This window comes from Rhipicephalus microplus, chromosome 3 (genome assembly GCF_043290135.1).
Source record: "Rhipicephalus microplus isolate Deutch F79 chromosome 3, USDA_Rmic, whole genome shotgun sequence".
In the NCBI taxonomy this organism is placed as follows: domain Eukaryota; kingdom Metazoa; phylum Arthropoda; class Arachnida; order Ixodida; family Ixodidae; genus Rhipicephalus; species Rhipicephalus microplus.
The window spans coordinates 12,648,099-12,674,875 of record NC_134702.1 but is presented as its reverse complement, the minus strand read 5'-3'; the positions used below and the strand labels follow the sequence as shown (position 1 = coordinate 12,674,875).

The 26,777-nt window shown below is 46.1% G+C and overlaps 1 protein-coding gene across 1 annotated transcript in view; it reads left to right on the top strand.

Annotated features, from left to right (window-relative positions):
• Positions 1–353: 353 nt before the first annotated feature.
• The window catches only part of LOC119182172 (zinc finger protein basonuclin-2-like), a 302,065-nt gene continuing 275,641 nt past the window's right edge, over positions 354–26,777 (top strand). The window contains exon 1 of the mRNA XM_075888896.1: positions 354–715. Coding sequence (XP_075745011.1) covers positions 625–715 — 91 coding nt within the window. The 5' untranslated portion in view covers positions 354–624. The remainder of the gene's footprint in view (positions 716–26,777) is intronic.

Genomic DNA, 26,777 nt, shown 5'->3' with positions numbered 1-26,777 from the left:
GGCCGGCGCATGCGTGGCTCGCCGGGTCGCTTTCCCGCAGAGCGGCAGGAGGTAAGCGCGTGCCTTCCCTCGCCCTCCGCGAGCCGCCTGCCGCGCGGCCGGCACAACGTCTCCGACGTCGCGCCGAAGGCGTGGCGTGACGTCAAGACCGCACGTGACGCCCCAGGCGGCACCCCCCCCTACCGCCACCCCCGATTCTCTTCTGTGATCCTCACCCCCTCCCACCCCCCTTCTCGGCTGTCGGCCCCCTCTGCTGTGGTCGTCGTCGCCGGCCAATCGGAGGACACGTCCCGACGCCAAAGGCGACACGGTCGCTGTCGACGCCGCGCTGCGTTGTCGTCGTGTGGGCAGACCACGAGGCCAGCCGCATCCTCCGGAAGACCGCGCGGGTCCTAACCGTCATCGACTCCTGCGCCTCCTCGGAAGAGATGTGCAGGTCGTCGCTCTGAGGCTGGACTGTGACGGCGTGTCAGTCATGTGACACCTGAAGGACGACCGTGTCGGGTGGCAGCGGTGCTGTCTGCCTGTGTGCGCGTGGTACTTGGGAAGTGAGACTGATTGCGTTTAGTGCTGACTATATATCGCGCACGAGCATTGCGGAACGGTCTGGTGTGTCCGAGTGCTATGCTCACGCATCCTTGGCTCCAGTTCTTGCAGCCACCCATCGTCCCGCCTCTACATGCATCGCCGGCCGTGTCAGCTGCCGCCGTTAATGGTGAGTCCTCCAATGTTACCACGGACCAATTTGTTTCTTTTTATCTGTCACCGCATTTGCATGCTGTGCAACACTGCGATCTACAGGCGTTGCACGTGTTGACGAGTGATAGCTCATTATGACTAGCGCACAGAAGAGCCACCCGCAGCAAGGTAAGCTGCGATTTTACAGCTAATTATTGTGGTCAGCAGGAAGACAAAGCTGAGCTCTCTATCTATCACATCAGCATTTCTCGCATACTGGTCTCTCGGAGAATACAGACATGAACTTTACGGTGACATGTGAACACGAACGACACAACGAGATACTAGCCACAGCAGTATAAGAAGAAATTGGACAAACAAAAGCCACAAAGTGAAGTTAGTTTCAAATAAGAGTGCAAATTTTTGGGCAACTTGATGTCGTTCACTTTCTTTGGAAACACGGATATGAGCGACGTAGATATAATTCGTGAATGACGGATAACTCTGCTTCTACGAATCGTCATGGTAATAAACGTCGGAAATGAACAAGGAGTTAGTCTTCCAGTAACCGGACGCGACACGAGACGATCATACGTGTTTGTTTCTTTTTGTTGTTTGGTATTTGCATTTTCACGGACGTCAGCAAAAAGGAGAAAAAAACATTACCGTTGTTTTGCATGCCATGATAGCGCACCTGGGTGGTCGTGCAATTTATTTGCATATTTACAGAATACCCGGCTCGCCTAGAAGGCATTGTTGCAATAAAGACAGATTGCCACGTCTTATTTTTTTAACACTAATAAGCAATAAACGACATATAACAAGGATACCATAAAAGTAAACATGCTGAAAAAGACAGTATACACTAGCGCTCCAGATTCCTTATCACCCTCTATATTCTCGTAGGTAACAGATAGTTCATACAATACTAGGACAGCAATGCACTGCCATAATGGCAATCGGGATTAGAAATCATCATTATCAGATACAGTAACGTATTCTTCCTGCAACAAGTTCTAGTCTGGTATAGTTTCCGGGAAGAAGGACGGAAAATAGGAGGAAAAGAACTGCAGGGAGGTTAACCAGCCTATAGGCAGCCGGTTTGCTACCCTGCGCATTGGAGGGGGATGGGGAAGATGAAAGATAGAGAGCAGAGAGGGAAGAGAGATAAACACAGCACATTCAGCAGCACACGCGCGCACACTAAGTCATAGTCCAGTTTTGTCTTTCGCGGTGTGTGACAAAGTTGCTGTTACAGCCACTTGTTCAAGTCCGTGTCGCGTAGGAATTTCAACAAAGCTTTTGTCGCCTTCTGTTGCAATGTCTTCATTCGGGCACTTGACAGAATAGTGTCCACAGACATATGGCTGTTGTCGATGTGCGCAAGAACGGACGCCGGTGACTGTCTCTGGATGTCGTACAACGGACAGTCGCACACGATGTGGTGTAGCGTCTCTTCGCAATGACAGGCATCGCAGAGAGCGTTGTCGGCCATTCCTATGACAAAGGAATAAGATTTTGTAAATGCCACTCCTAGCCATAAGCGATGAAGAAGGGTGGCTTCGAGATAAAAGATTTAGAAAAACTGTATTGCAGCTGCAATTGTGCACATTCTCTGAGTGGCTGTGGCTAGTCGAGACATATGATGGTTCTGATAGGTATACATATGCGGTCATCAAGCTTCAAACTTGCAGCCAGTGATCTCACTAATTGGGCAGGGGAACATCATAAGATGCAAAGCGACTTATGAAGAACACCAATACACGGACTTAATAACAGGTGACAATCGCTGCTCACGTCTACTGCCATCGTTAGGGTGATGGCATTGGTTAAACGATCTAAATTCTGCAACTATATAATAAGTAATAATCCTGGTATATTATAACCTAACGCACTCATTTCCGTCTACATCACTATGACCGGTCCAACAATATATGTTTCAAGTGACACTGCTCATCGATTGTTAATTGACTATTTTGTCACTTCTAATCGATTAAAGTTCAATCGAAAGTACAGGTCATCCATTACTTAAAGCCTGGTAATCTTACGCATAGTATCTGGAGTTGGCTTTGTAGAGCGATAGTCGATATATGCTTTGTTTATTAAAATATGTACGGGTATACTATGTAAGACACAACTGCACTTGTACAAAGTTTTTTTTTTTAACACGCAGTTACGAAATTGTACAACACGCGCCGCAACTTCAAAGTCCATAAATATACAGTTTCACCCCTTAAAAATTGAACGGCATGCAACTGTCTTCAACAGTATTCAAGTTCCGCAAGACTGAAACATTAATAAATACAAACTCCCCACCGCCAACTTTCGGGCATGTTTCAGAGAGCGAAAAAGCAACGCAGCAAGAATAAAGAAGTACATAAACAGCTGACTTCAAAAGACCGTGGTTTCGAAACGTATCAGGATACCATAATAAGAAAAACAGCTCAAAACAGAGACGTTGTGTGGACCCAGCGCAGCGTTGCGTCCAGTGCCTTTCACTGTCTCGCATTTTGGACTGTTCCGCCATAATATCCATGAGCCACCTAGCTCACCTAAGACCGCCTGTACCAAATGTCACGGAGCTATTCGGCTCCCATTTAGGCTATCTTTTTAACGTCGTGTCCTTCGGTCAATCTGATTTGTAGTGAAACTTGAATGTTTACAGTAGGACAATCCCGACATAATATCTACACGAAGAGCATATTTGTTGGCATGCAGCTGCGACTATCTTCCCTCACTTCTAAAAAAAATTTGGTTAGTGGATGTTCCTAGTGTTACTTGCGTGACTTGCATGCAAATACTAGGATAATAGGATGAAAAAAAAAAGAACTCTAGGCACTACCAGTGGCTGATCTTTGTTGCAATATCTATGGATATATATTAGAAACGGAGCGTAATCAAACCGCCACTTTTTTTTTGCTCATGATGCTATGTCGTCTTTCTCTCATCGCTCACCTTAACCTCAGGCTTAGTATTTTATTTCCAGTTGAACTTAGCTTTTCCCCCGAAAACTTCAGAATAGGACGTAAAGTTCTGGTAATCGTTAGAACTTAAGATTGTAGGTTGTAATAGCCATAGCGTATCTACATACCTACGTGAAGGGTTTTGCTAGCTCACAAGACGTAGATGACGGTCATTGTTGTCTACGATAACTTGAAGCGATATATAGAGATGGACAAGTTAGCCAGAAGTACGCACAAGCACAATCGACGCCCACTCCTCCCCCTCTCCTACGCACGACGCTACTATGTTAGTGTATAGTTAGCTTCATGCCGGTAATCCAGTGGTCTAATTTCAGCGACTTGAATGTTTTGCAGTGTCTTACCAACAAACCTTGATATATATTCAGGCAACAGGTTATGCTAAAGCACCGGAAAATACATGCGGTACGGTGAGTCACTGAATCGGCTCTCAAACGCGCACTACGGCTCCCTTTAACGACGTGATATGGCACATCTCAGTAATCTGTAGTTTTTGCCGATTATTCTTGCAAAGTAGTGCGAGCAGAAATGAAATTCAGCAAAAAGAAAATTAACAACAAACAAAATGTCGGCATATCTACGAAGTGAATAGTGAAGCAGTGGGGTCGTTCGGGTGTTACCGTAAATCACCCTTGACACTGACCACTCACGAATGTAAATGAGTGACAAAGCAGTGTGCAGTTAAATACAACGTTTATTGGTCTTATGCGTTATGTTGTGTCGAGTTGTGAATTTCGTTTGGCCTTCATCATTACTACTTCGTGGTATAGTATCTATAGACTGACGTTGACAAAGACGAGGCCAGTGCATGTTCCTCTGGTGGTTATTGGTTGTCTGAATCACATCGCATATCGAGACATATACTGCACAAGCCAGTGACCATATTCGTCATCATTTTCCTCGTCATCGGCGTCATTGTCATGGCGTATAGTGGCTATACCTTAGATGCGCCGTGCCGTGATGACAGAAAGAGAATGTGTGACTTGGAACGCGCTGGTTCCTAATCGTTATCAGCATCATCGCCTTCGTCAGCGGCGGCTACGGTGTGACATAGGACAGACATCGTTCATGAGCTATTTCGCATCTAAAAAACAAAAAGAATCTAAAAAAGAACGAAAGAAAAGCAGGAGCTAACAATAATTTCTCGGGTCTTACGTGCCTAAACCTCGATATGAATATGTGGCACGCAGAATAGTGAGGAGTTCCGGAAAGTTTAACCATCTGGTGTTTTCTATTGACTATATCGCCTTCATCTAATTGCGACCGCTGCGTCAGGGATCGAACCAATGGCTTTCGGATCAACCACTCCGAAATTTGCGGGAATTCTCTTGGCGTATACCCATTCCGTCACTTCGTCTGATAATTTGTGATCTGTTCTTCGCATTATAGATGATCTGCCCTGGCCCTCGTTTCCTCAATATCAGCTATAATGTCGGCTACTCTTTTTCCCTCTGAATCCCTTCTGCTCTCCTGCCGTTTCTTAATGTTGCGCATAACATTTCTCATTCCTTCTCCCCTTGCGTGGCTCTTAACTTCTTCTGGAGTTTCCTTGTCATCCTCCAAGTTTCCGCCCCGTACATTATTACTGGCTGCGGTTTTACACTGACGTACTTAGAGACAGTGGTAAATTTCCTGCCGTAATTTGGGAATGTCTGCCGTAAGTTGCATATCTTAATCCTTCGCTTCATTTCCTTTTCACGAGTAGGCGACCGACTAAGCCTAGGTATCTCGACCCAACTCTGTGTCCCTTCGCAAGTGGCGAAGAGCTCTTAACCAAACAATACGAGACGCTTTGTAGATCCGGTTGCCGATAAAAGCTCGAGCTTATAGAAGCAGTGCTCGTCGTTTCCCACTTCACCTCATCTCACAATGCAAAATGCTTGCTACTTTGGCACAACGACGGAAACCCGTTGCTATATCTATGGCCCGCAAGATCAAGAGACGCTAAACGTTCTCGCCAACTGCGTAAAAAAAGAGTGGACAATCGAACCGCTTGATTTGTTGCACGCCGACACAGTTTTGTATGGCTGCCCACGTCGGAGGCGCGAGTGCTGACGGCATTATGCACATTTCGTGAGCCGTTCCACCTTGTGCTGACACATTGTTAGTCGGCTTCGAATGCGTGAGCTATGGGCGTCACGCCGCATCGCCCACTGCAGCCGAGTATATAGTCCAGTGCATGCAAACGACTCTTGGGGGAACTCGGTGCACCTGTCTCTTCGCGAAGCGGCTCTTCATTACGGCGCTCTCACTGTCACACTCCGTGACAGATACGCATAAACACTGTCGGTGAAGCAGTGTGTTAGTGTTCGCTGGTCAAGGTAACTATACTCTTCAGGCCATGGTCTGGCCCTTGTGTGGGTTTGACGCTGATGGTTACTTCTATATACGCACATATGAACGACAGCTCATTGAAGCGATATGTCTCATTCTTATAGAGAAGTCGTAAAGAAAAAAAAACACCAGGCAGTGCACGGAAGGCGCAGCACAGTCACAGCGAAAGGTAGAAGCACGGACTTTCAGAGCCTTTTCTAAACACTCATTGGGTAACTGCGGCAAGCATGTTTGCTGGGTACCCACTACGGCATTATTAATAATAATAATTCCTGGGTATAGTATAAGCCGGCATTCGCTATGCTATATATCTTTCGCCATTCTTCTCAGAAGTGTGGTATCTACAAAACAGTTGTAAGAAATTTTGTGCCAATTGTTCATGCAGTGGCTGACGACGACGAGGAATTATTCTTGAAGTGGGTAGTGCCACAATTAATAGGTGACCAATAACAAGGTTTTGTGATGAGTTAGAGCATTGGGCGACCCACTCGTTACGCTATTCGCATTGTATGACGCCTGGTTGTTCTTTCGCTGTTCTAAAACGCTTTTATTTCATATTAAGCGATTCCCTTTTCGACATCAAGCCTGCCTAAGCAAATTTGTGAGCATATGCAAAGCAACGGCGTAGCTCAGGGCTGGAATACTGGGTTGGCACGCAGCGGACCCGGATTCGAGCTCCACAGTGTTTTTAAACTATGTTTTTTTTTCTGATTTTGTGCGAAGTGGTTACGGACACCGGCGGCGGCGGACAACTACGGCGCCGTCCGTGACCCGAGTTGTGATCTCATAACAGCTTTCGCTGTAATAATCCCGAGGTTGCAGAAAGCGCGCAGTAATAAAATAACCATATATTACAGTATTCATTCATTCATTCATTCATTCATTCATTCATTCATTCATTCATTCATTCATTCATTTGGTCTAAAAAGGCTGCTGAATGAGAACGAGTATTTTGAGGAGGGAGAGCACTCACGAAGATTTCTCAAAATTTTGTCTCGCACATACATACATACATACATACATACATACATACATACATACATACATACATACATACATACATACATACATACATACATACATACATACATACTGAGGACGTCACTCATGACAATGCTGAATTTGGTTCTCCAAAAAATAGCAAGATATGCACGCAAAAAACAAAAAAACACCTGAAAAAGAAACAACATTCTGAAAGCAAGGTTGCTTATTTAGTTAATGTGCTCATCCAATTCCCCACTGGCCATTGCGGCTCGTTAAGCATGGTCGGAGGTCGTGAGTTGTCTTCCCAAGACCAATATGGAGAAACATGCCTCCCACGACCTATATGATGATTTTGTCTATCATTTGCGGCAAGCCATCGTTTTCGGGAGTCATGCGTACACAGGTGTGTTTTGTGTTAATCATATTCAAGAACAAGATAAGTATCGCCCATGCTTCTTGTACAAAGTCAATGGCCAGAGCAAGGGGACAAGGAAGACCGCTGCTCCAAAGATTTTGGCGAATGGATTGAGCACTCGCAAGCATGAGAAAGATTTTGCTTTTAATCGGATATAGCAATGCGCACGCTTTATGTTCGCGATCTCAATAAAAAAAGTAGCATGTGCACCCGTACACGCCAGCAACTTGACGAGTTCAAACCTTCTTGGGAGAGTTGTATACGTTAGTTGTTGGTAGCGTACACAATTCGCAGTGAGAACCAAAGAACAATGAAACCAAAATAATGAGTCGCAGTCTTTTAAATGCATTGTAGCAATGGAGGTATAGATAAGAAGAATATGAAGTGGACGGAAAGGCAAGTTGCTGCTGTCAAGGAGCAAAGGTGCAACTTTTGGATAGCGCGTCCGGTTTTACATTCATTCATGGAGCTAAATTGGAGCTCAAACGATACCTTGAAGGTGGAGCATTGATGATGATAATGATGATGATGTTGATGATGATTCCGCAGCCATGGCTCGTACCCACGCAAAGGGATCGGCCAAGAATCGATAACTTATTTCAGTGAGACTTACTTTATAGTCAGTATTGATACCCTTCACTAGAGAAAAAAGAAAGAAAAAGAAAATACGCTCTAGGTAGAATGAAAGGAGTGCAATATTTGCCCGTCACTCGTTCAGATCAGACATTGCATTCATTAACTTGAATAGGAATCAACCTGGTTAAACAAAGCTCCTGTTTATGTTGGAATATTTCTGCAGGAATAATGATCACGCAATTAAAAGCTTAATTCTCATAGTTTCATTAAGGTACTTGCAAACTGCATCAAAAACATTCTCGTGGCTGAAGCCCAGATGGGAAGCACCGAAGGAAAGTATATTTTCTATATTGAAGTTAAGCCCCAGGCTAGCGAATGGGATGACTAAAAGCCTTTTTCTGAGCAATTTGTATCGGTGACATGTTAAAAAATAGTGCTCTATTCGGAAGTTGAAACTTCGTTCTCTGCATACCAGTGGCCAATTGTCTTTTTGTCCACTCTAATTTCTTCACATTTATAACATAGTACAATGCAGCAAAAAAAAATACATATAACGTCTCCTTTGCCTTCGTTGGCCTCACTGTCAATCGGTTGCTTTTTCTTAAAGTGGTGTCTGACAAAGGCAAACGAGCCCTTAAATTTCCTTTCTTTCCTTCAGTAATTTGCAGTGGTAAGAAATGCGAAAAGTTATACATATTTTCGCGTTGCTTATGTGGAGATTTCGTACTTTTGTAACGCCGTCGTCTCGACTTAGCAGAGGCAAAACGTACGGCGTCAGGCTCCTTTCACGCAGCTGATTCAATCCTTTTGGTGCTTAAATAAATACATCTCCGTCTCCTCCAAGTCGAGGCTATATCGTCAGAGGCCACTTGCTCGTCGAATATACAGCCTGGCGCAACGTACTACCCCGGTAGCGATCACCGATTTCAAACGAAACGAAAATTGGGCTCAAATTTCGGCTCGCCGTTTCCCACTCTGACGGCGGCGGCGGCAGCTGTGACGCTTATCCCCGTCGGCTGGCGAGATTTGCGCAGCGTTGGCGCAGAAGAGCGCCTTGATTGATTCGGCCGGCTTTGCTGGACTAGCCGATCGGTTAGCGCGACTGTATGCAGACGAGCTTCCCTTCTCGCCCACGGCTCAATCCGGCGATGCTTTATTTCGCGCCTGGCCAAACGAGCACCTCCACGACGCGACGTCGGCCTGTCATTTGGGCTCGAGTGAAATGGATCCCGCACTTTTCGTTTCCTCTATTCTTCGCCTCGTGCGTCGGTATTGTTATCCCCTCTTGTCCTAGCGCACCGCACTGCCGATTTATCAAGAGGACGTCGTTGTGCCAACTCCCCCCTCCCCCCCCCCCCTAAAAAAAGGGGTGTGTGGGGTGATGTGAGGATCCCTAATTGCACGCTTTTAGAACACGGCAGCACCATATTCAAGTAGTTTCAAGTGAGCGATTATTATTGTGAATGGATTCGGGCTTATCCGAGTCATCGAAGGCAGAATGCATTTTGCGCTGTCTGTGCATAACCCCTACGCGGTTCGTTTGAACTGCCTTCTGTGATAACGTTCGTTTTGATAGCCCACTTTTATTTCAGTGCACGGTGATCGCGGTATCATTCCAATGCCTTTTTTGTTTATTTTCAACTTTTTGTTTGAAAAATACAGTGAATGACTACAGTTTAGTTGTACTGTCTAGTCAGAGTGACATATTAACATAGAGAAGTTACTTGTTTTTATAGCGTGTGTCACGCACATAATATATACATAAGGGTCTCATCTCTTCTCGGGGAGACTTGAGCGAGAAATATTGCCACATGCCCATCTAGTAATCAACTGCCTGGTAAGACAAGGACACGTGTAGAAGCTTAAGCCAGTTGATCAGGGTTCATGATGGTCCATTTCACAGTGCGAAAACAGAAGGGGGGGGGGGAATGGTACAAAGTAGAAAAGATTGCTATTTCTACTTTGTCCCTTTTCTTTTCTGTTCGCGTGTTGTGTAATTTGTCATTATGACTCAGAACGGATTAAAACGAGACAACTCTAGTTGACGTTAAACTAACAAATTGCTTTATTTCTAGAATCTACTAATTTACGTACATACTCTAAAAAGGAACGAGGAATACGAAAAGAAGAAAACATTCAGTAATCAAAAATGACATAGACGAAAAAAATTCGGCAGATCCCACGTACCTTGGGAATCGACGTTATACAGAGCATGCGGAGAAAAGGTGAACGTGTCGCAATTTTTCGCATTGAGCGGCACGTCATGAAATGACGCTAAAGATATGTACAAATGTCGCATGCACAGATATATATTGAAGAGTTGCAGATATTTATATAACCAGTTGTTTGCACTTGTGCAACGATGCCTACCGGAACCTGCTTATTACCAAAACAAGAAGGTGATACAAAACGCTGATGCTTGCGAGGATGCAGGCCCTGGACATTGATAAATCAACTTCAGCGCATGCCACCTAACCACAGTCGATGTTAACCCGACGTGACGGCTGTATCAAAGGAGTACACATGTAATGTTTATAAAATTGGATAGTTAGTATGGAGACCACAATTGAAGTTTCACGAAGATTAGGGTCTATTTGAAAAGTAGTTACGAGACCTGGCGTAGCTCTGTGGTGAAATGCTTCATTGCCACGCAGAATGCTTGGGTTCGATTTCTGGTGGGACCCTGACATTTATTTTTAGCATTCATCGGGCCGACGCTACCGACGCTGAATGTGCTTAACCCTGACGCGTTAAAATTGCCCATGTGTGTTCTCCTCGTTCCCGGGTAGATACTAAGTGTCAATCACCTGTGGCACATATCCGAATACTAGCGGCACACACCCGCCCATACGTATGTGCCACTGTCTGGCGGGACGTGTTTAACGACGTACGCGACGGAATTGTGACATTATTCATGTCTTGACCAGTGCACCATATTCGTCAAGCCATCTTACCATCTCATGCTTCATTTTGTTTCACGCCAAGGTAAGTGGGTGACCACGAAAGCGCCCAAACGAAAGCGGATAGATAGATAGATAGATAGATAGATAGATAGATAGATAGATAGATAGATAGATAGATAGATAGATAGATAGATAGATAGATAGATAGATAGATAGATAGATAGATAGATAGATAGATAGATAGATAGATAGATAGATAGATAGATAGATAGATAGATACGCTCAAAGTCACCGACGTTCGCTAAGAAATGCTTCGCACTTAAAAAAGAATGATTATCAGCATCAATGTCAGCAGCGCCACCATCACGTGTCGTGTAATATCCATGCGGTAATGTGATTGCCCGTAAAAGGTTAATTTATTTTGGGAAAGGGCAATTAAGGGAGTGCTAACGCACTCTTCACTGAGGTGCATATCAAAACGCTTAGGTAATTTTTCTATTTGATCAATAAAGCGCGCCAATACATTTGTGTTTGGAAATATCGTCTTACATTTGCGCTCTGATTGATATGTGGGGTTTAACGTCCCAGAACCACCATATGATTATGAGAGACGCCGTAGTGGAAGGCTCCGGAAATTTCGGCCACCTGGGATTCTTTAACGTGCACCCAAATCTGAGCAAACGGGCCTACAACATTTCCGCCTCCATCGGAAATGCAGCCACCGCAGCCGGGATACGAACCCGCGACCGGCGGGTCAGCAGCAGAGTACCTTAGCCACTAGACCACCGCGGCGGGGCTTACATTTGCGCTCTAACCAGTGAGAGGGAAATTACCAGGATTGGTCAACAGCAAATAGACGTAATTGTGCTCTTATTAAGTCTCTAATTAATGCACCTCACAGTCTGTCCCATGTACTTCCTATAACGGGAGGGGGAAATGCCGCGCCCGACACCATCTGAGCATCCGACATTTTTTTTTTCGCTTAACATGGCAATTTGTTTTCCTCCTACTTCCACATCTATTGACTTTGTTGCCAAGCCACTCTTCGTGCAGATGCTGCTGGGAGCACCGTCCCCGTCGGTCGTCGGCCAACAAGGCAATTAATAGGCTTTTGTGCCTCTCAAGGGCCACGGGTATTTGAGAACGTTTGTGATTATTGTACAGTGCATGCGAACGCCACAAAAGTATGAAAGTGTTTGTTGATAATTTCCTCTCTTTTTTTGTCTTCTTTTCTTATCGCGCTTCCCCTCTCTCATCTTTCTTTTCCTCTTTCCCTTTTTGCCCTAGTGTAGGGTAGACAACCGCACTGCTGAATCGCTAGCCTGCCTGCCTTCTCCCTTTTATATTCCTTCCTTTCCTTTTGAGCTTTTTTAGATAAGCGGGAATGTCCCAAAACCACCCTATAATTATGAAGGACGCCGTATAGAGGAAGGCTCCGGAAATTTCGATCACCTGGGGTTGTTTAACGTGCACCCGAATCTGAGCACACAGGCCTACAGCATTTTCGCTTCCATCGAAAATGCAGCCGCTGCAGCCGCGATTCAATGCCGTGACCTGCGGGTCAGCAGCCGAGTCACTATAGACAACCGCGGCGAGGCCTTTTGAGCTTGTTGACTATACTGAAAGAGCAAGGCGCCAAACCTCGAAATAATGTCCTTAATTTTATGAGAGAAAATATGGATATAAGGAATCGCAACCGGTCTGTCTAGCCTCCCGCTAGACTCTAATGGTTCTTTTTTTTTTTTTTGCGGTTGTGACACATTCAAGGGTATACTTTCAGACCAGCAGGTGTCGCAGCAGCTGTCACGCAGAGTTTTTTTTTTTAAATGAAATGCTGAAGTAATGCCAGAATTTTAAATCAAATTTAAGTTAAGGCGTCGCCTAACCTTATCACAATTCGCCAATGTTATGTTATTATATGGGCACGCTGAGACACAAATGGACGTATGTTACTGCGCCGACAATTCAGTGACATTTACAAGCAAGGATGGACCTCAAGCAGAAAGAAATGACGTGGAGGGTGCATGCGTGTGCTGTGCAGAAATACGCATCCTCGATCAGACTAGTACGTCACTCAACGAAGAAAAAAAGAGAGAGAGAGAGAGAGGAGGGAGAGGGGGCACGTACAACCCGTGAACAACTCGCGATTAACCGGGTGTATAGGGCCTCTTTTTTTCTTGCTCGTGCGCCAGCAGAGAGGCAAGCCTTTGCTTTTCCTCTTCGAGTCATTGCGCACCCTTCGCGCGAAGCGCAGGACAAGAATATACTGCCGGGCTCCTTGAGCTTGGAAGGCACGCTTAAGCAGTCTGACCACGACACCCCCCACAACCACTAGATGTATCAGAAAACAAACAGACAAGAAAACAATGTTCGTCGTGCCGTTTCTCTCCCTTGTGCTGGGCGCGGCGATCACGCACGCGTACCAATTCGTCGCTCCACCTGGAATTGGTATTCAGGGCGGCGACGACTCATGCAGGCCAGCGCTGGCTTCTGGCCAAATGCACCCTGTCTGTGGCCCCCTCCCTCAAACCAAGTGTCCCTGCATCTAAACAGCGCGACCTTCTTCGCTTTGTGCGCCGTTTGCATGGCCGACCGACCCGTAACAGCGCTTGTTCCAATTTTATCGGCTTTACGGCTGGACCGAATGTCCGAGTTGAGCGGGCGTGCCCGCGTGGTCCGGAACAAGAACTCCGATGGTTTGGAAGAAGCCTAACTAAGCCGACCGACAGTACGTGGAAGGCGTATAGCTAAGCCCTGCAAAATGCTAGAACACATCGATTGTAGTGATTGTCACCCCGCATCGCCATCTGCCTATACAATGTTATACGTGTAGCTTAGACAAACTTCTTCCTCCTCTTCAGGCAGGCAACACTGCGACGGCTGTCCCGTGTCGATATTGAAATAGTTCGCGTGGTTTCTGTCCACTACAAGGTTAACGTAACGAAATTGATCTCAGATATGGAACATCCAAATTTCACAGGTATACACATATTGCGAAGAGCTCAACTCGGTTACAATGAAGTGAACACTAACTGTAATGATGTGCTGAAGCTTTAATGTTCTCAGCGATTTGCTCCTGAGTCAGCGGCGTGTTTGCATATCACCACTGTTAATGCCTCTGGCTTCGTTGAAATACACTTAGTAATCTGTAAAGCTCACAGGTTTCCAATTCACCAACCTGACAATTCTGAGCGATGGCCTGTCAAGCTAATTGGTCAGTTTGAACGCAGCTTGCAGGCTCATAGTTGGAAGTACATCCATAACTTTTCGAGCTTCTTCAAATGCTTTAACATGGTTAAGAATGCACCGTTAATTTTTTCGCGTAAATTAACGGCACGTAAGAATGCTGTGTATCACATGATTTATAAAAACGTGCTTGCAGGAGTGGCACAAGGCTGGAGCCAACAGCGCAGCTATATAGTGTTCGAGCTAACAATTTCTATGTTCTGGCTATATTGATGCCAAACTTTTGCTGGAGATTCCAAGTCTTTGCTTGTAGTACTATGTATATTCACAGCTTGTTTATCCTTCTCTGGATTCTGTCAGTGCCCCCACTATAGGTACGTGCCTCATGGTTTCGCTTGAACATGTCCCGCGTCCAGCTGTTACACAATGTTACGTGATTTTTTCTTCATGTGACTTGTAGTTACGCGAGTTTTGTCATGGAACTAGTTTCTACGTGATTTTAGTCATATGACTAACTTAACGTAATTTCGACGGGAACATGTCTCGTGATCATAGTTGGTGCGTGATTTTATTTTAGCCACGGACTAGTTTTTTTTACGTGGTCTTACGCGACTTTAGTTACATGAGTGGATGTTACGTGGCTTTTAATTGGCTGGAACTTATGTCGCATGACTAGCCGTTACGTAATTTAAGCAACGGGAGATATAGTTACGCGGTTCATGGCGGGAATATGACTACAGTTGCTAAGCCATGTTGCGTGGATGGTTTTAGTGACGTGTCTGGGTGTTACGTCATTTTAAGTCACGTGATTAGCGCGATTTTCAAATGCAAAAGCTTCCTTCTTTACATTTTTTGTCCTGGGCAAAGTGTTTCCAGATCAGGGCTACGTGAGTACGAGGCAAAAAAACGAAGAACGTCTGTAAGTGCAATTCCTGAAGTATACAGGCGCACCTCAGTTAACTATACATAACACACGGGTTTCAGCGCCCCAATGCAACGATATAATTACGAAAGACGCCGTAATGGAGGGTTGCTGAAATTTAGAACATCTGGTGTTCTTTAACATGCGCGGACGTCACGAAATATACAAAACGCTAGTATTTCAGCTCCATCGGAGTACGGCCACCGCAGCCAGAATCGAACCCGCGACCTTCGGCTTAGTAGCCGAGCACCATAACGGCTACACCAGCGCAGCCGACGCATATCAGTTACCCACTATGGTTTCGATGTGCACCCAGCAGGCCAAGCCACAGCCCCGCTTGGTTATTTCTCTCGTCTCAGCATTTCTCTTCGCCTGACTGAACTTAATCATGCGTGGTCGACTGCACTCCTCTCAATCCATTCATCGTCTTTCTATATGTAAGTACCTATCTCTCTTAGTTCTATGTGTGCTTAGACCGTAATAATTGTATGCAAGTTTTGTTCGTCGCTTATCTGAAACCTTAAGGAATATTTGTCAAAGTCATAATGGCACACCTGATTCGCTAAACGAATCCTGCTTTATTAATTTTTTTACTACATATACTTTGCACTAAGTACCCCGAATAAAAACAATGATTCCATTTTCCAGAAAAATTGGTAATCCACTTCTTCAAGTAGGACTTACAATTCCGCCTTCTTAATTATGACGCGTATACGCACAACACAAATGCAAACGAGATAAAGAAAGAGGGAAAATGCGAAAGCTGCTCGAGCTCGAGGCGAAAGTAAAAGCGGCAGATCATAACGGAAGCGTGGGCCGTTGTGAGCCAGAGGTCCCCACAGCGACCCGCTCTTGCCGATCTAGATCCGGAGCCACGAAAATTCTCTTTACGAAAGCGTCGAAACAAAACGAAAAAAAATAACGTGCGAATGAAAAGAGAAGCGCCCAACACTTGAACGTGACAGAAATGTGCTCGAGCGTTAGAAAATGTACCCGGGTATTGTTCTCCGCTCGACCGTCGGGGAAGGGGGGTCCTTGTTTTACGACCCGAACGTGCATCTATACATAAGGCGCTCGGAGCACCTCATCAAGCGCGCGCGGACGCTGACGCCGTCGACGCTGCTTTAACAGGCTCGTCGCGCTCTTAACGTCGAGCCCTGCGCGAGAGCCTACAGCTGCCGCGCGGCGCGAAGCCGTTCTTCTTCTTCTTCTTCTTCCATCGTCGCGCACCGAAACTAAAACAAAACGAGGCAGATAGCACTGGCAACGGGGCAACAACAGCAGGTCTCCCTTGCAGGCTCCATCGCTGTGCAGTCGTTGCGCCGACGTTAGCGTTTACGGCTCTCGAGCACAAAAGGAGTCGTCCGTGGCACGCACATTCGCCGCGAAGTTGCGAGCAAGCCCCGGCACTCGAGGCTCAGGAAAGAGCATGCACGATGGCGCTGCTTCTGCTGCTGCGTTCGTGGCAACCCCGGGACGAGCTTGCTTCTTTGTTTCTGCTGCGTCTTTCTTGGCGCGCACCGAGGCTGTTCTAATTATGAGCGCGTCTGCTGCGCTAGCGCCGCCTCCGGCCATGACTAACGAGACGGCCGCTGCATGCGCACCAGAGGACCTTATACATTGAACACCCCCCTTCCTCGCTCTGCTCAACCTGCACCACCAGGCCCGTGCGAACACACACACAACCGTGCGTCGTTGAAAAGAAACTAAGAACCAAGTCGGTGGCGGCAACAACGCCCGTGCGGCGATTATCATTTATTAGGAGCCGAAGCTGCACCTTGCGCGAGCCGCGGGCTTGCGAGGAGGAGCAAACGCTCGCAGCTGCCACGCGCGCGCAGAAATTTCGTGCGCTGGTGTGAGAGATGGCGAGCGTTCATCTTTGTTCTACGCGCGCGCATCTTATACTTGGGAGCCCTCACGCGGCTTGGCGCCTCAAAGGAGCGCTTCCCGCGGAAGGAGCCGAACGGGCGACTTCAGTTCGGGTACCTGAACTTTTGCGCGTCTTCGCGCGTACGAAGTGGGCAAGGCGCACAGTCAGCGATATCTGTCTCCCACAGAGGTCGCGTTCATGAAGCTGCGCGATTGCCGCAAGAGCCGTGCAGACGCGCTGCGTTTTTCTTGTTTTTCTTTATTTCCGTTGAGCTAAGCAATACTGAAAGTGAGCACAGAGCCACCGTATCAGTTTTGTTCGCAGCAGCTCCCCTAGAAAAGCATTCAATTGAAATGAGCGATGGTGCTTTGTGGTGAAAAATAATTAGAGCGGCGTCTCCTGGTGGCGGGCGTTTAGGATAAACGAGGGGGGGGGATATTGTCTGAGCATAAAACGTCAGGTTTCGAATGATTGCGCGTCTCTGAAATGTACTTGCTGACGTGGTCATGGAATATTTCGCGAAGTGAAACGATGCGCTGCAAATGTGAACAGAGAAGAATGGCACAAGAACACGAAACTGACAAGGACCAAGCGCAACGTCCTTCATGTTCTTGCGCACCATTTGCCTCTTTTTCACTTCGCAATGCCACGTCTGATGGCCCTTGTGGAAGCACTTCCAAATGGAATATTTTGAGGCATGTATACACATCGGCCAGCTGCAAATCTTGCTACCTCTTATTTAGTTGACACGACAATACAAGAAATGGTTGCGTTTATATCCGCCGCTGCTCTTTAGAGTCGTGGAAGACGTCTTTTAGGATGGGATGGATGAGTACACGAAGCAGTACTTGACGCAAGGCACTCGCTATGAGACATGTGTCGAGTGCCCTAGATCTGCAATGCGGGTGATACTTCCTCACGAACGTGCACATGTATTATGATGGGGTATGGTTAAGTGCCTACATATCTAGAAATTATCACTGTTGATATATACTGCTACACACAGCTTACAACAGGACACGTACGTTTTATTTGTATTTCACTCGCCCATTCCACTCTATGTGTATATAGCAAACTGGACAAAACATAGGTAATGTCTCTGTCTTTTCCTTCATTCCGTCATACGTATATTTGTGTGATTACACGTGTGTGTCAATATGCACGATTTGCTTTTACTCTCTATTACACGTAGTACATGCTTGAACCGCATAGCACACGCACCCGACAGACAGACAGACAGACAGACAGACAGACAGACAGACAGACAGACAGACAGACAGACAGACAGACAGACAGACAGACAGACAGACAGACAGACAGACAGACAGACAGACAGACAGACAGACAGACAGACAGACAGACAGACAGACAGATAGATAGATAGATAGATAGATAGATAGATAGATAGACAGACAGACAGACAGACAGACAGACAGACAGACAGACAGACAGACAGACAGACAGATAGATAGATAGATAGATAGATAGATAGATAGATAGATAGATAGATAGATAGATAGATAGATAGATAGATAGATAGATAGATAGATAGATAGATAGATAGATAGATAGATAGATAGATAGATAGATAGATAGATAGACAGACAGACAGACAGACAGACAGACAGACAGACAGACAGACAGACAGACAGACAGACAGACAGACAGACAGACAGACGGACGGACGGACGGACGGACGGACGGACGGACGGACGGACGGATTCCAAATGTGCTTGCACTAGGCAATGAAGTGCTTCGCATTTTATATGTCACGTGAAACCCGGCATCGTATACTGATTGTTGCCAACATTTTCAGTTCATTGGGCATTGAGCATTCATTCAACTTTGTGAGTACAATAGCTGAAATTATTTAAAGAAAGACAGAGAGAAAAAGCAAATAATGTCGCATGAACAGAATGTCGCAAAAAGCGCGCTGAAAGAAAAGGGGGCGACTCTCCAAGCGCGAGTTTACGTGCACCTAGCCCAACAGGCAATTAAGCAACACAATGCACAGGGGATGCTCTTCTTGACTGTAGCGTTAATATTTCTACCTGAATCGAAATAAATAAGTGTATACGAAAAATCACGTTTTCTGTCAGCGGGATCCGAACCACAACCTTCGAATTCCACCGACGTAAAGCGGGATTTTTCATGAACGTTAACTGCTTTCGCTTTAGGTCACAATGACTGCAGAATATTTTACAGCAACATCAAACAATTCCCCTTGTGTCTCTCCTTGACTCAATTGTCTCTTGGTTTCATTAGTTAAGTCTATCGAATAAATGATCCCATCGAACAATTCCTCTACTTTCGTAAGCACTCACCAAAAATAGAATAATGTACTCGTATATCTCTTTTTTTTAACAGCAAGGGTGTTTAAGCTCGCCGTAAAGTGCCCTTAATAAACGGAAATAATCATCATCATGATCATAATCAAGCGTTCTCTACATTATCTTCATCATAGTCCTCTTGTGCTTCGCTCCCGGAAGAACAAGTGTGCTGATGCGACGTCTGTGAGAAAAGTATCCAACCTTTCGCCCCCCCCCCCAAAAAAAAAATGAACTGGTATAACTTGAACGTTCGAACTCTAATCACCCTTCAAATAGTAGCCTTGAGATTTCACACGTGCACTTCTCCAAGAGGTGCTGTCATATAGTTGGAAGCATTCCGTGAAGGCCTCTTTCGTAATGGAGTTCAGCTCAGTGGTCGTTGCTGCCATATCAGTGTCCTTCCTTGTCTGAAATCGCGCCCCTTTCAATGTAATATTGATTTTGGTAAACAACCAGAAGCCGCAGGTGGACATACCAGGAGTGTGAAGAGCCTGTTGAACTACAGGTGTCGGACTTTTCACCAAAAAAATTTTGAACCAAGTACGAAGAATGTGCAGGAGCATTGCAGTGACGGATGCACCAATTTCCCGTTGACCACAACTCAGGCTTTTTGCGCCGTACAGCAACACGTAGGACACCCATTCAGTACTCTTTGGTGATTTTTTTTAATTCTGTGGCGCGCACTCATGGTCTACCACAGCTCTGTGCTGGTGCGTGAACGATTACACCGTCAAGGGCGTGTGGACAGCCCGTTGTGCACGATTGTGGCTCCTGCGAAACACTTGAGCCTCTCGTAGTGCACTTTCCCGCATTTGCTACGCAATGGTCTTTGCTGATTAAGTAATATAAATTCCTAGGGCTCAAGTGAGCGACCCTAGACGACTACCTCTTTCCGAGTGGTAGTGCTTTCCGACGCAACCAGGCCTACCGAGCTCTCCTTGCATTTATGAATCAAATGGACCTGGCCACACGTTTATAGACGGTATCTTAGTTTTCTTTTTTTATTATTTTTATTTATGTTTCTTTACTCATACTTGTCAAATTCTTGGTCTTTTCCCCCTTCCCCATCTTCTTTCCTCTTTCTTCCCTCTAATCTTTGTTTCCTCTTTTTTTTCCCTTCTCCCGAAAGAGTGAGCAGGCGTTGGGCCCCTCCAGGTGGCAGCTGCCAGCTTGCTCTCTCCCTTTTTCTTCTGGGTCCTTGTGTATCTGTGTATGCAAATCAAATAATAAATAAATACAGTGCAGCAGTCAAAAAAATATATTGTCAGCAGCGTGCACTTTGATGTTACTGCGCACATAACGGGCTTTCTTTGGTCTTGGTGACGTGGAATGCTTCCACTGTGATGACTACGGTTTGGCTTCCGGATCGTACACATACCCAAGACTCGTGTCCAGTGATTATGTTGCCCACAAAGTTGAGATCACTGTTTGTGAAATCTAGCATGTTCTGTGAGACCTCAACACGAATTTGTCTTTGCTCTACCGTTAGCAGCTTCTGCACGAATGTCGCCGCGAATGTCTTCATAGCTCAATTACCGGCCATAGTGAAATGTTCAGAAAAAGTGCTGATGCTCATAGAGTTTCCTAAAATGAACTAGAGGGGACTCTGCCGCTGCGATCGTTCAGCGACCACGGGAATTATTTGTCTAGTCTTCGAACTTGCGAGCGGCGAATCGTACTTGCGGCTTCGTTTATTGCTGTTTCGGTTTTGTTTTGAAAAAAAAAAAAAAAGATTCAACCCTTTTGAACCTTGTGGCCCGACTTGGAAAGGTAAGTCTAAAAGGATAAGGTGGTGAAGCGCAACCGCTGAACATTTGCTGAATTTTTGTTTCGTGAGAAAACAGCTCCAGGCCACACGAACACACAAGGAGCCAAAAGCAGGCCAGACGTACGAATATTACACGAATCCGTGTACTACCCATCATTCCCCTGCTCGCTGAAGCGCCGTGTGTGTCAGCTCCCGTAGACACTAGCGTCAGAGTTCCGTCTAGTGTATATTAAAAAACTCTATGCTGACGCCCACCTGTTCCGTAATTTCTAGGATAGTCACACAACGGTCCCGCATCACCACAGCGTTCATTTCGGCAATGATCTTGTCATTTCGGCATGTATTGATGGCCGATTTGAGAGTGGCTTAATTGCTCTCCACCAATGTGAGGCTGTCTTCAAGCCGCTTGTACCACTCCTTAATTCGAACTTGCGTACCCCCTATTCCAATGCGAGCGTCCTAACCACCCGGCTACCAAGGCAGTTTCTTTTCCTTTCATGATATTTATTTTGACATTGACACGACAACATAGACAGGTATACGCTATAGCATGTCATGCTAGGCTAGCATAGCCTAGCATACCCTTATGTAGTATAGTGTAACAAGAAAGTGCAAAAAGGAAGAGGGATGTGAGGAAGAGAGATGTGAGGGTGAAGATGAGAGAAGAGAGTAAAGCATAGCGTAGAACGAATGGCAAAAAGACAAAGAGTGAGAGAAGGAACTGCAAAGAAAAGGAAAGAGAAAAGAGATAGAGAATCAAGGCAAGAGAAAAGCAAAGGAATAGAGTGAGCCGCAAGTACCCATCACCTCCACTGCTTCTTTATCACTGCACTTCTGGTGCAAACACAGCTATTTTTTTCTTTACAGTGTAATAGGCGTACTCTTGCGAAACCATAGAGAGAAATAAATAAAAGGAAGAGACAGGGAGGTTAACCTAGAAGAATTGGATTGCTACCCTGTACAGGGGTGGGGAAAACGGGTCGGAAAGGGGATAGAGATAGAGAGATTGAGAAACCATAGCGACGCACAAATCAGTTAGTGACGAGTTTCTTCAATTATTATTTTTTTCTCAAACCATCGCACAAGTGGAAACAATGCGGCACTAGTTCACAAGCCCAGCTTTCAGGTACTGGTGATTTATTGTTCATTGGCGGCCCCACGGAACGGTCGGAACGAAGCTTTGATAGCGGGCAAATAGCTTGCGAAGGCTGCTCGCTATAGTTACCAAATTAAAGGAGTGGCGACACGTTTCCACCGCGGAGCTCATGATCGAAAATAAGGTTAGCGGAGCTCGCCAAACCCTAACGGCGGTTGCGCGAGGCACCTCGATGCAGATTCGAAGACGTTCAGCAAGTCGATCGACTTCCGACGCGCATGATGTATCATGAAGTGCATGGGCGGAGTGCTCTATTCATTGCTTAACGATCGCGCAGAGCACAGGCGATAAAGATCGTATCGAATGGCCGTATTTCGTGGCAATAAAAAGACGCAGGGGCGCTGACCAGAGAGCTACAGCGTGGTTGCGCCTCTGAGGTGACTGTTAGTCAAGGTTGCAGAGAATCTTGTTTGCTTCGTTTATAACCGCGTGAGCGTGCGCTGCCGATTATCTGATGAAATGAACAGCTCGTGCGAATTGCGAGTGATAATGAATACGTTTATGGCTTCAAAAAAGAAATGTAGCAAGCTACATTTGTTTTCTTGTTTCCTTTAGGTTTCAATTAATTCACAGGACAAAAAAAAGCAGTGTGGGCGGGGAGGGGGGTAATAGTAATAGTATTAATACTCGTAATAACTCCTTGCTATACCTTTTAGGAGCCAGAACGAAAGCACGACTGTGAGCAGCGCCTCCTATGAGGCACGTGGTAACGGAGTATACGCCTAATTAATTTCGACCCCTTGGAGTTATTTTACGTTCCCCCAAATATAATCGCAATGGTGTTCTTTGCGTTTCGGGAGGATAAGGGGCGTGTCACAGAGCATACTTCCCTAGCTGATAGCTCCTGTTGTGTAAGTCTTATGTAAAATTTTATGCACAGCGCACTGATAACTACATAGGCTCCTTCGGTGTAACACTTATCGCAACGAATATAAAAAGCTACGTGGATGACATTTTCGAAGAGATTACTTGTAAGCAGCCCCTAAACTCTAATGCTCTAGTTTTTTTTTTTCTTCTACCAGACATGTATACTTTTTCTGCACAAGAAGAGCCAGTAATGGAGTGTAGGAGCACAGAGTACGAACTACCTCGCACTTTGCAACTCACACATTGTCAAGTTGTGCTTCTGCGTTTTCGAAACTGTCATTCTTCCGACGGTGTACCACGCATAAGAGCTAGTGTTTATCACGCTGTTGGCGGCGTGGCGCAAACAATGGTACACCAGGGCCATCGAGCACGCCGGCGGCAAGCTCTCCAAAGAACGAAGGATAAAAATTAAAAACAGCAATAAGGGACGAATAACACCTCTTTCCGCCCTACAGTCCCTTCCTTTCCGAGAGGCGCGGTGACCTGCCCACTTGGTGCCGCTGCGCGGACTGGCAGTTCACGTGTACACACGCTTTTCCATATTTTTTTTGTCTTCTTTTGTGCGCGTGTCCCTCCATAGTGAGCGGTGTATGCGCTCCGCAGATTCTCGCGTTTTCTCGACGCCGCTGCGCGTACATTCTTACGGAAACGGCCCGAAAATTGCGCTCGGCAGTAAAAAAAAAAAACAGCGGCGATGGAGTATACGGCCGAGACACAGCGGCACCCTCAAGTGTTTCGGGGTAGTTGAACGCCGAGTGGTAAGGCGGGGGGAGTTTGGCGCGAGTGAGTCTCGCGAACGAAGAGCTGCTGCGCCAATTGTTCCTTCTCACGCGCCCGAGAAACGGAGCGGTAATTTTTTTTTCTTAAGTCGGGGCCGCGGGAAAGAAGAAAAGAAAAGATGACATGGGTGAAATGAAAGATACAAATAAAGGAATCGCCAGAACGCTCTTTTTCCGGGCTCAAAGTGCCTCCGCGACTGATGTAGTCGGTCGGCACACAGTCGAGGCGGCAATTATAAATACACGTTTGCAGAAAACAACGCATGAAAGCTGATACAAAAGGCGAGGGTGGCGGAAAAAATGACGTGATAGAAAAAAAAAACAAGTAGAACATGGCCACGAGCATGAATAAGGTCTCCAAGGCGTCGTGATAAGCACTGTGAGGGCGCATCCGTGGACTGAGCGGTCAGCCGTTGAAGAAAACGCGTCGTAAGGTTGAGAGACAGTATGGAAAGGCCTTGTCTTCTCAGTGCTCTGGGTGGCATGCGTTTACGTATTTAACGCGAGCCTCAAAGAAGGAAGGAAGGAAAATAGGGGGAAAAGAACGGCAGGGAGGTTAACCAGCCTATAGGCAGCCGGTTTGCTACCCTGCGCACGGGAGAGGGACGGGCGAGCCTCAACATTTGCAGAATATCTATAGCGAAGAACAAGACACCGAGTTGGTAAGGATTAAAAAAAAAAAGAAAACCTCGCAGAGTTCCTTACGCAATCGCCTATAAACAGGAGTCGGCAACCAGCGGGCCGCATGTGGCCTTCAGCGCAGTATTATGCGGCCCTCAACACGAAGACGATCACCCCCCCCCCCCCTTATTTTTTCCTTTATCAACAAGCGGAGAGAGTAATGTTTGGCATGAAATGGTATTTTCCTTTGCTTTTTATGTTTGACTGCACCTTTGTGAGATGCTTGCTGAAAATAAACATTATTTCTAACCCAGCTTTGTAAATTATTGTCTTTTTTTCTATTTTGCATAGAAATAATGTTAATCACCCCCCCCCTCCCTCAGAATCCTCCGAACCATTCCACCGTTTCGGCTTCATGCGACTTGGCGCTCCGCCTTAAAAGGTTGCCGACCACTGGCCTAAATTGGTTTGAAGGCTTTAACAGGCGTATACATATTGATTTCAGTCGAGGTAATGATCCCTTCGTCTCCGAATAAACACCGCAGGCATTACAAGCTTTCTGCACAGCATTACCTGTGATCAGCCAAGCGACTGTCTTTGACCAAGCGACAATGTCCTGCGATGGCGTGATCATGTCACGTTAAGTTGTGACATGGCGTCACTATATGCAGTCACCAATTATGGTGGTCAGTTACATTATTATGACGCCATATGGTGACGCCACTGATGACGTGTTGTCGTTGAGACTATGTGACTTGCAATGTCGACTGCCCACAGACATTCACTTAAGTGTCATGTGACCTTTAGCGCATACTTCTATTTGTTGTTTTTTTTCCATCGCTCACGTTTACGCTGAAGCCGGTCTCACGAAGTATCATCTGGTATATCGCGAAATCTTGAAGAAGCCGACGCCGGTGGTCAATCTTCACGCTTGATGAGGCATTTATGGCGCTCGCCTAAACAATGCTAGAGCAGGAGTGAAAGACGGGCACAAGAGAAGAAAAACGGCCAACACGAAGGCCTGTACACCGACGCAGCAGCAACAGTGCTTACGAGTGTTTCCATGCCCTAAAAAGTGCTTCAGAAGAACTACCGGTTGCCGTGACATAAGGTAGAGTCACCTGACCTGATCGAAGACATCAATACCAACGCCAACATTTAAATGGGAGGGTGACAGGGAAAGTATGAGCCTGGCTTTGCACATTTTGCCGGTGTCAGTATATATAGTTAGCATGATTCACTACGGGGCCAGTTACAACTTATGCCATGCCGCTTAGCGGTTTCTACTATTTTGTCCATCACTACTGCCAAAACTTCAATAGCGACGTGCCTCTCTTCGATAGTGACGTTGTGCGTGACGTATCTGCTCCCATCACGTGACCATCACGCTTTTGACTACGCAATGTTGCCCCGTGAGAGGGGGTGTGTGTCAATGTTCTTCGATGTTTTTCAATTTCCCATGAGTATATACATTGCCACGCGTGATGTTACGGGCTGGTTATCTTCGGCAGCTGTACAAGTGCATACAAGTGCACTGCTATCGAACGTGTACGCAGTGTACAAGTGCACTGCTATCGAACGTTTTTGTGTGTTGTGACGTTTTCAGGTTCATGGAACACACCGGAATCAGTTCTGCACAGGCAGAACACTTGCGCTTGCCTCTTCTTTGTATGTTTTTTTTCTCGGCCTATTTGTTGCTCTCTTTCTTTATATTTCTGCCTTTCCTTTCCCTCCCTTATTATACTCCTCCTCACTCGTACTTCTCTTTCCCACCAGACATGCATACTTTACTATACACAAGGATAAACAGTGTTAACCAGTGTCGTAACCAGTGTTAACCAACTGTTCACGACGCTAGCCTTCATGTAGTGGGTACGCGAGCTCGTATCCCGCCTCGCCAAACACTTTTTAAGACGAAAGTGTTTTATGCCGGGGTCCACCAAGACTTCAGTGACGCATTTATGTCACGGATATGACGTCGTAAAATAAACGCTATCAAATGAAAAAAGAATCACAGCATATCTACGGAGTGAATATTGAGGGGGGGGGGGGAGCGTCTGTCTGGTCGTCCGTATGTATGTCTGTTTATCGAAACATCTCGAACGATGCGAGGGAAGCGAGTGTGATCTAGTGAATAGTTCGCGTGCTAGGTGTTGACAGACAACTACGGCAGACAAGTCTACGCCTTAAGGAGCTTCTGACTCCTTGGGAAACGACGGAAAGCTACCGGTGCTTGATTGATTTGTGGGGTTTAACGTCACAAAACCACCATTTGATTATGAGAGACGCCGTAGTGGAGGGCTCCGGAAATTTCGACCACCTGGGGTTCTTTAACGTGCACCCAAATCTGAGTACATGGGCCTACAACATTTCCGCCTCCATCGGAAATGCAGCCGCCGCAGCCGGG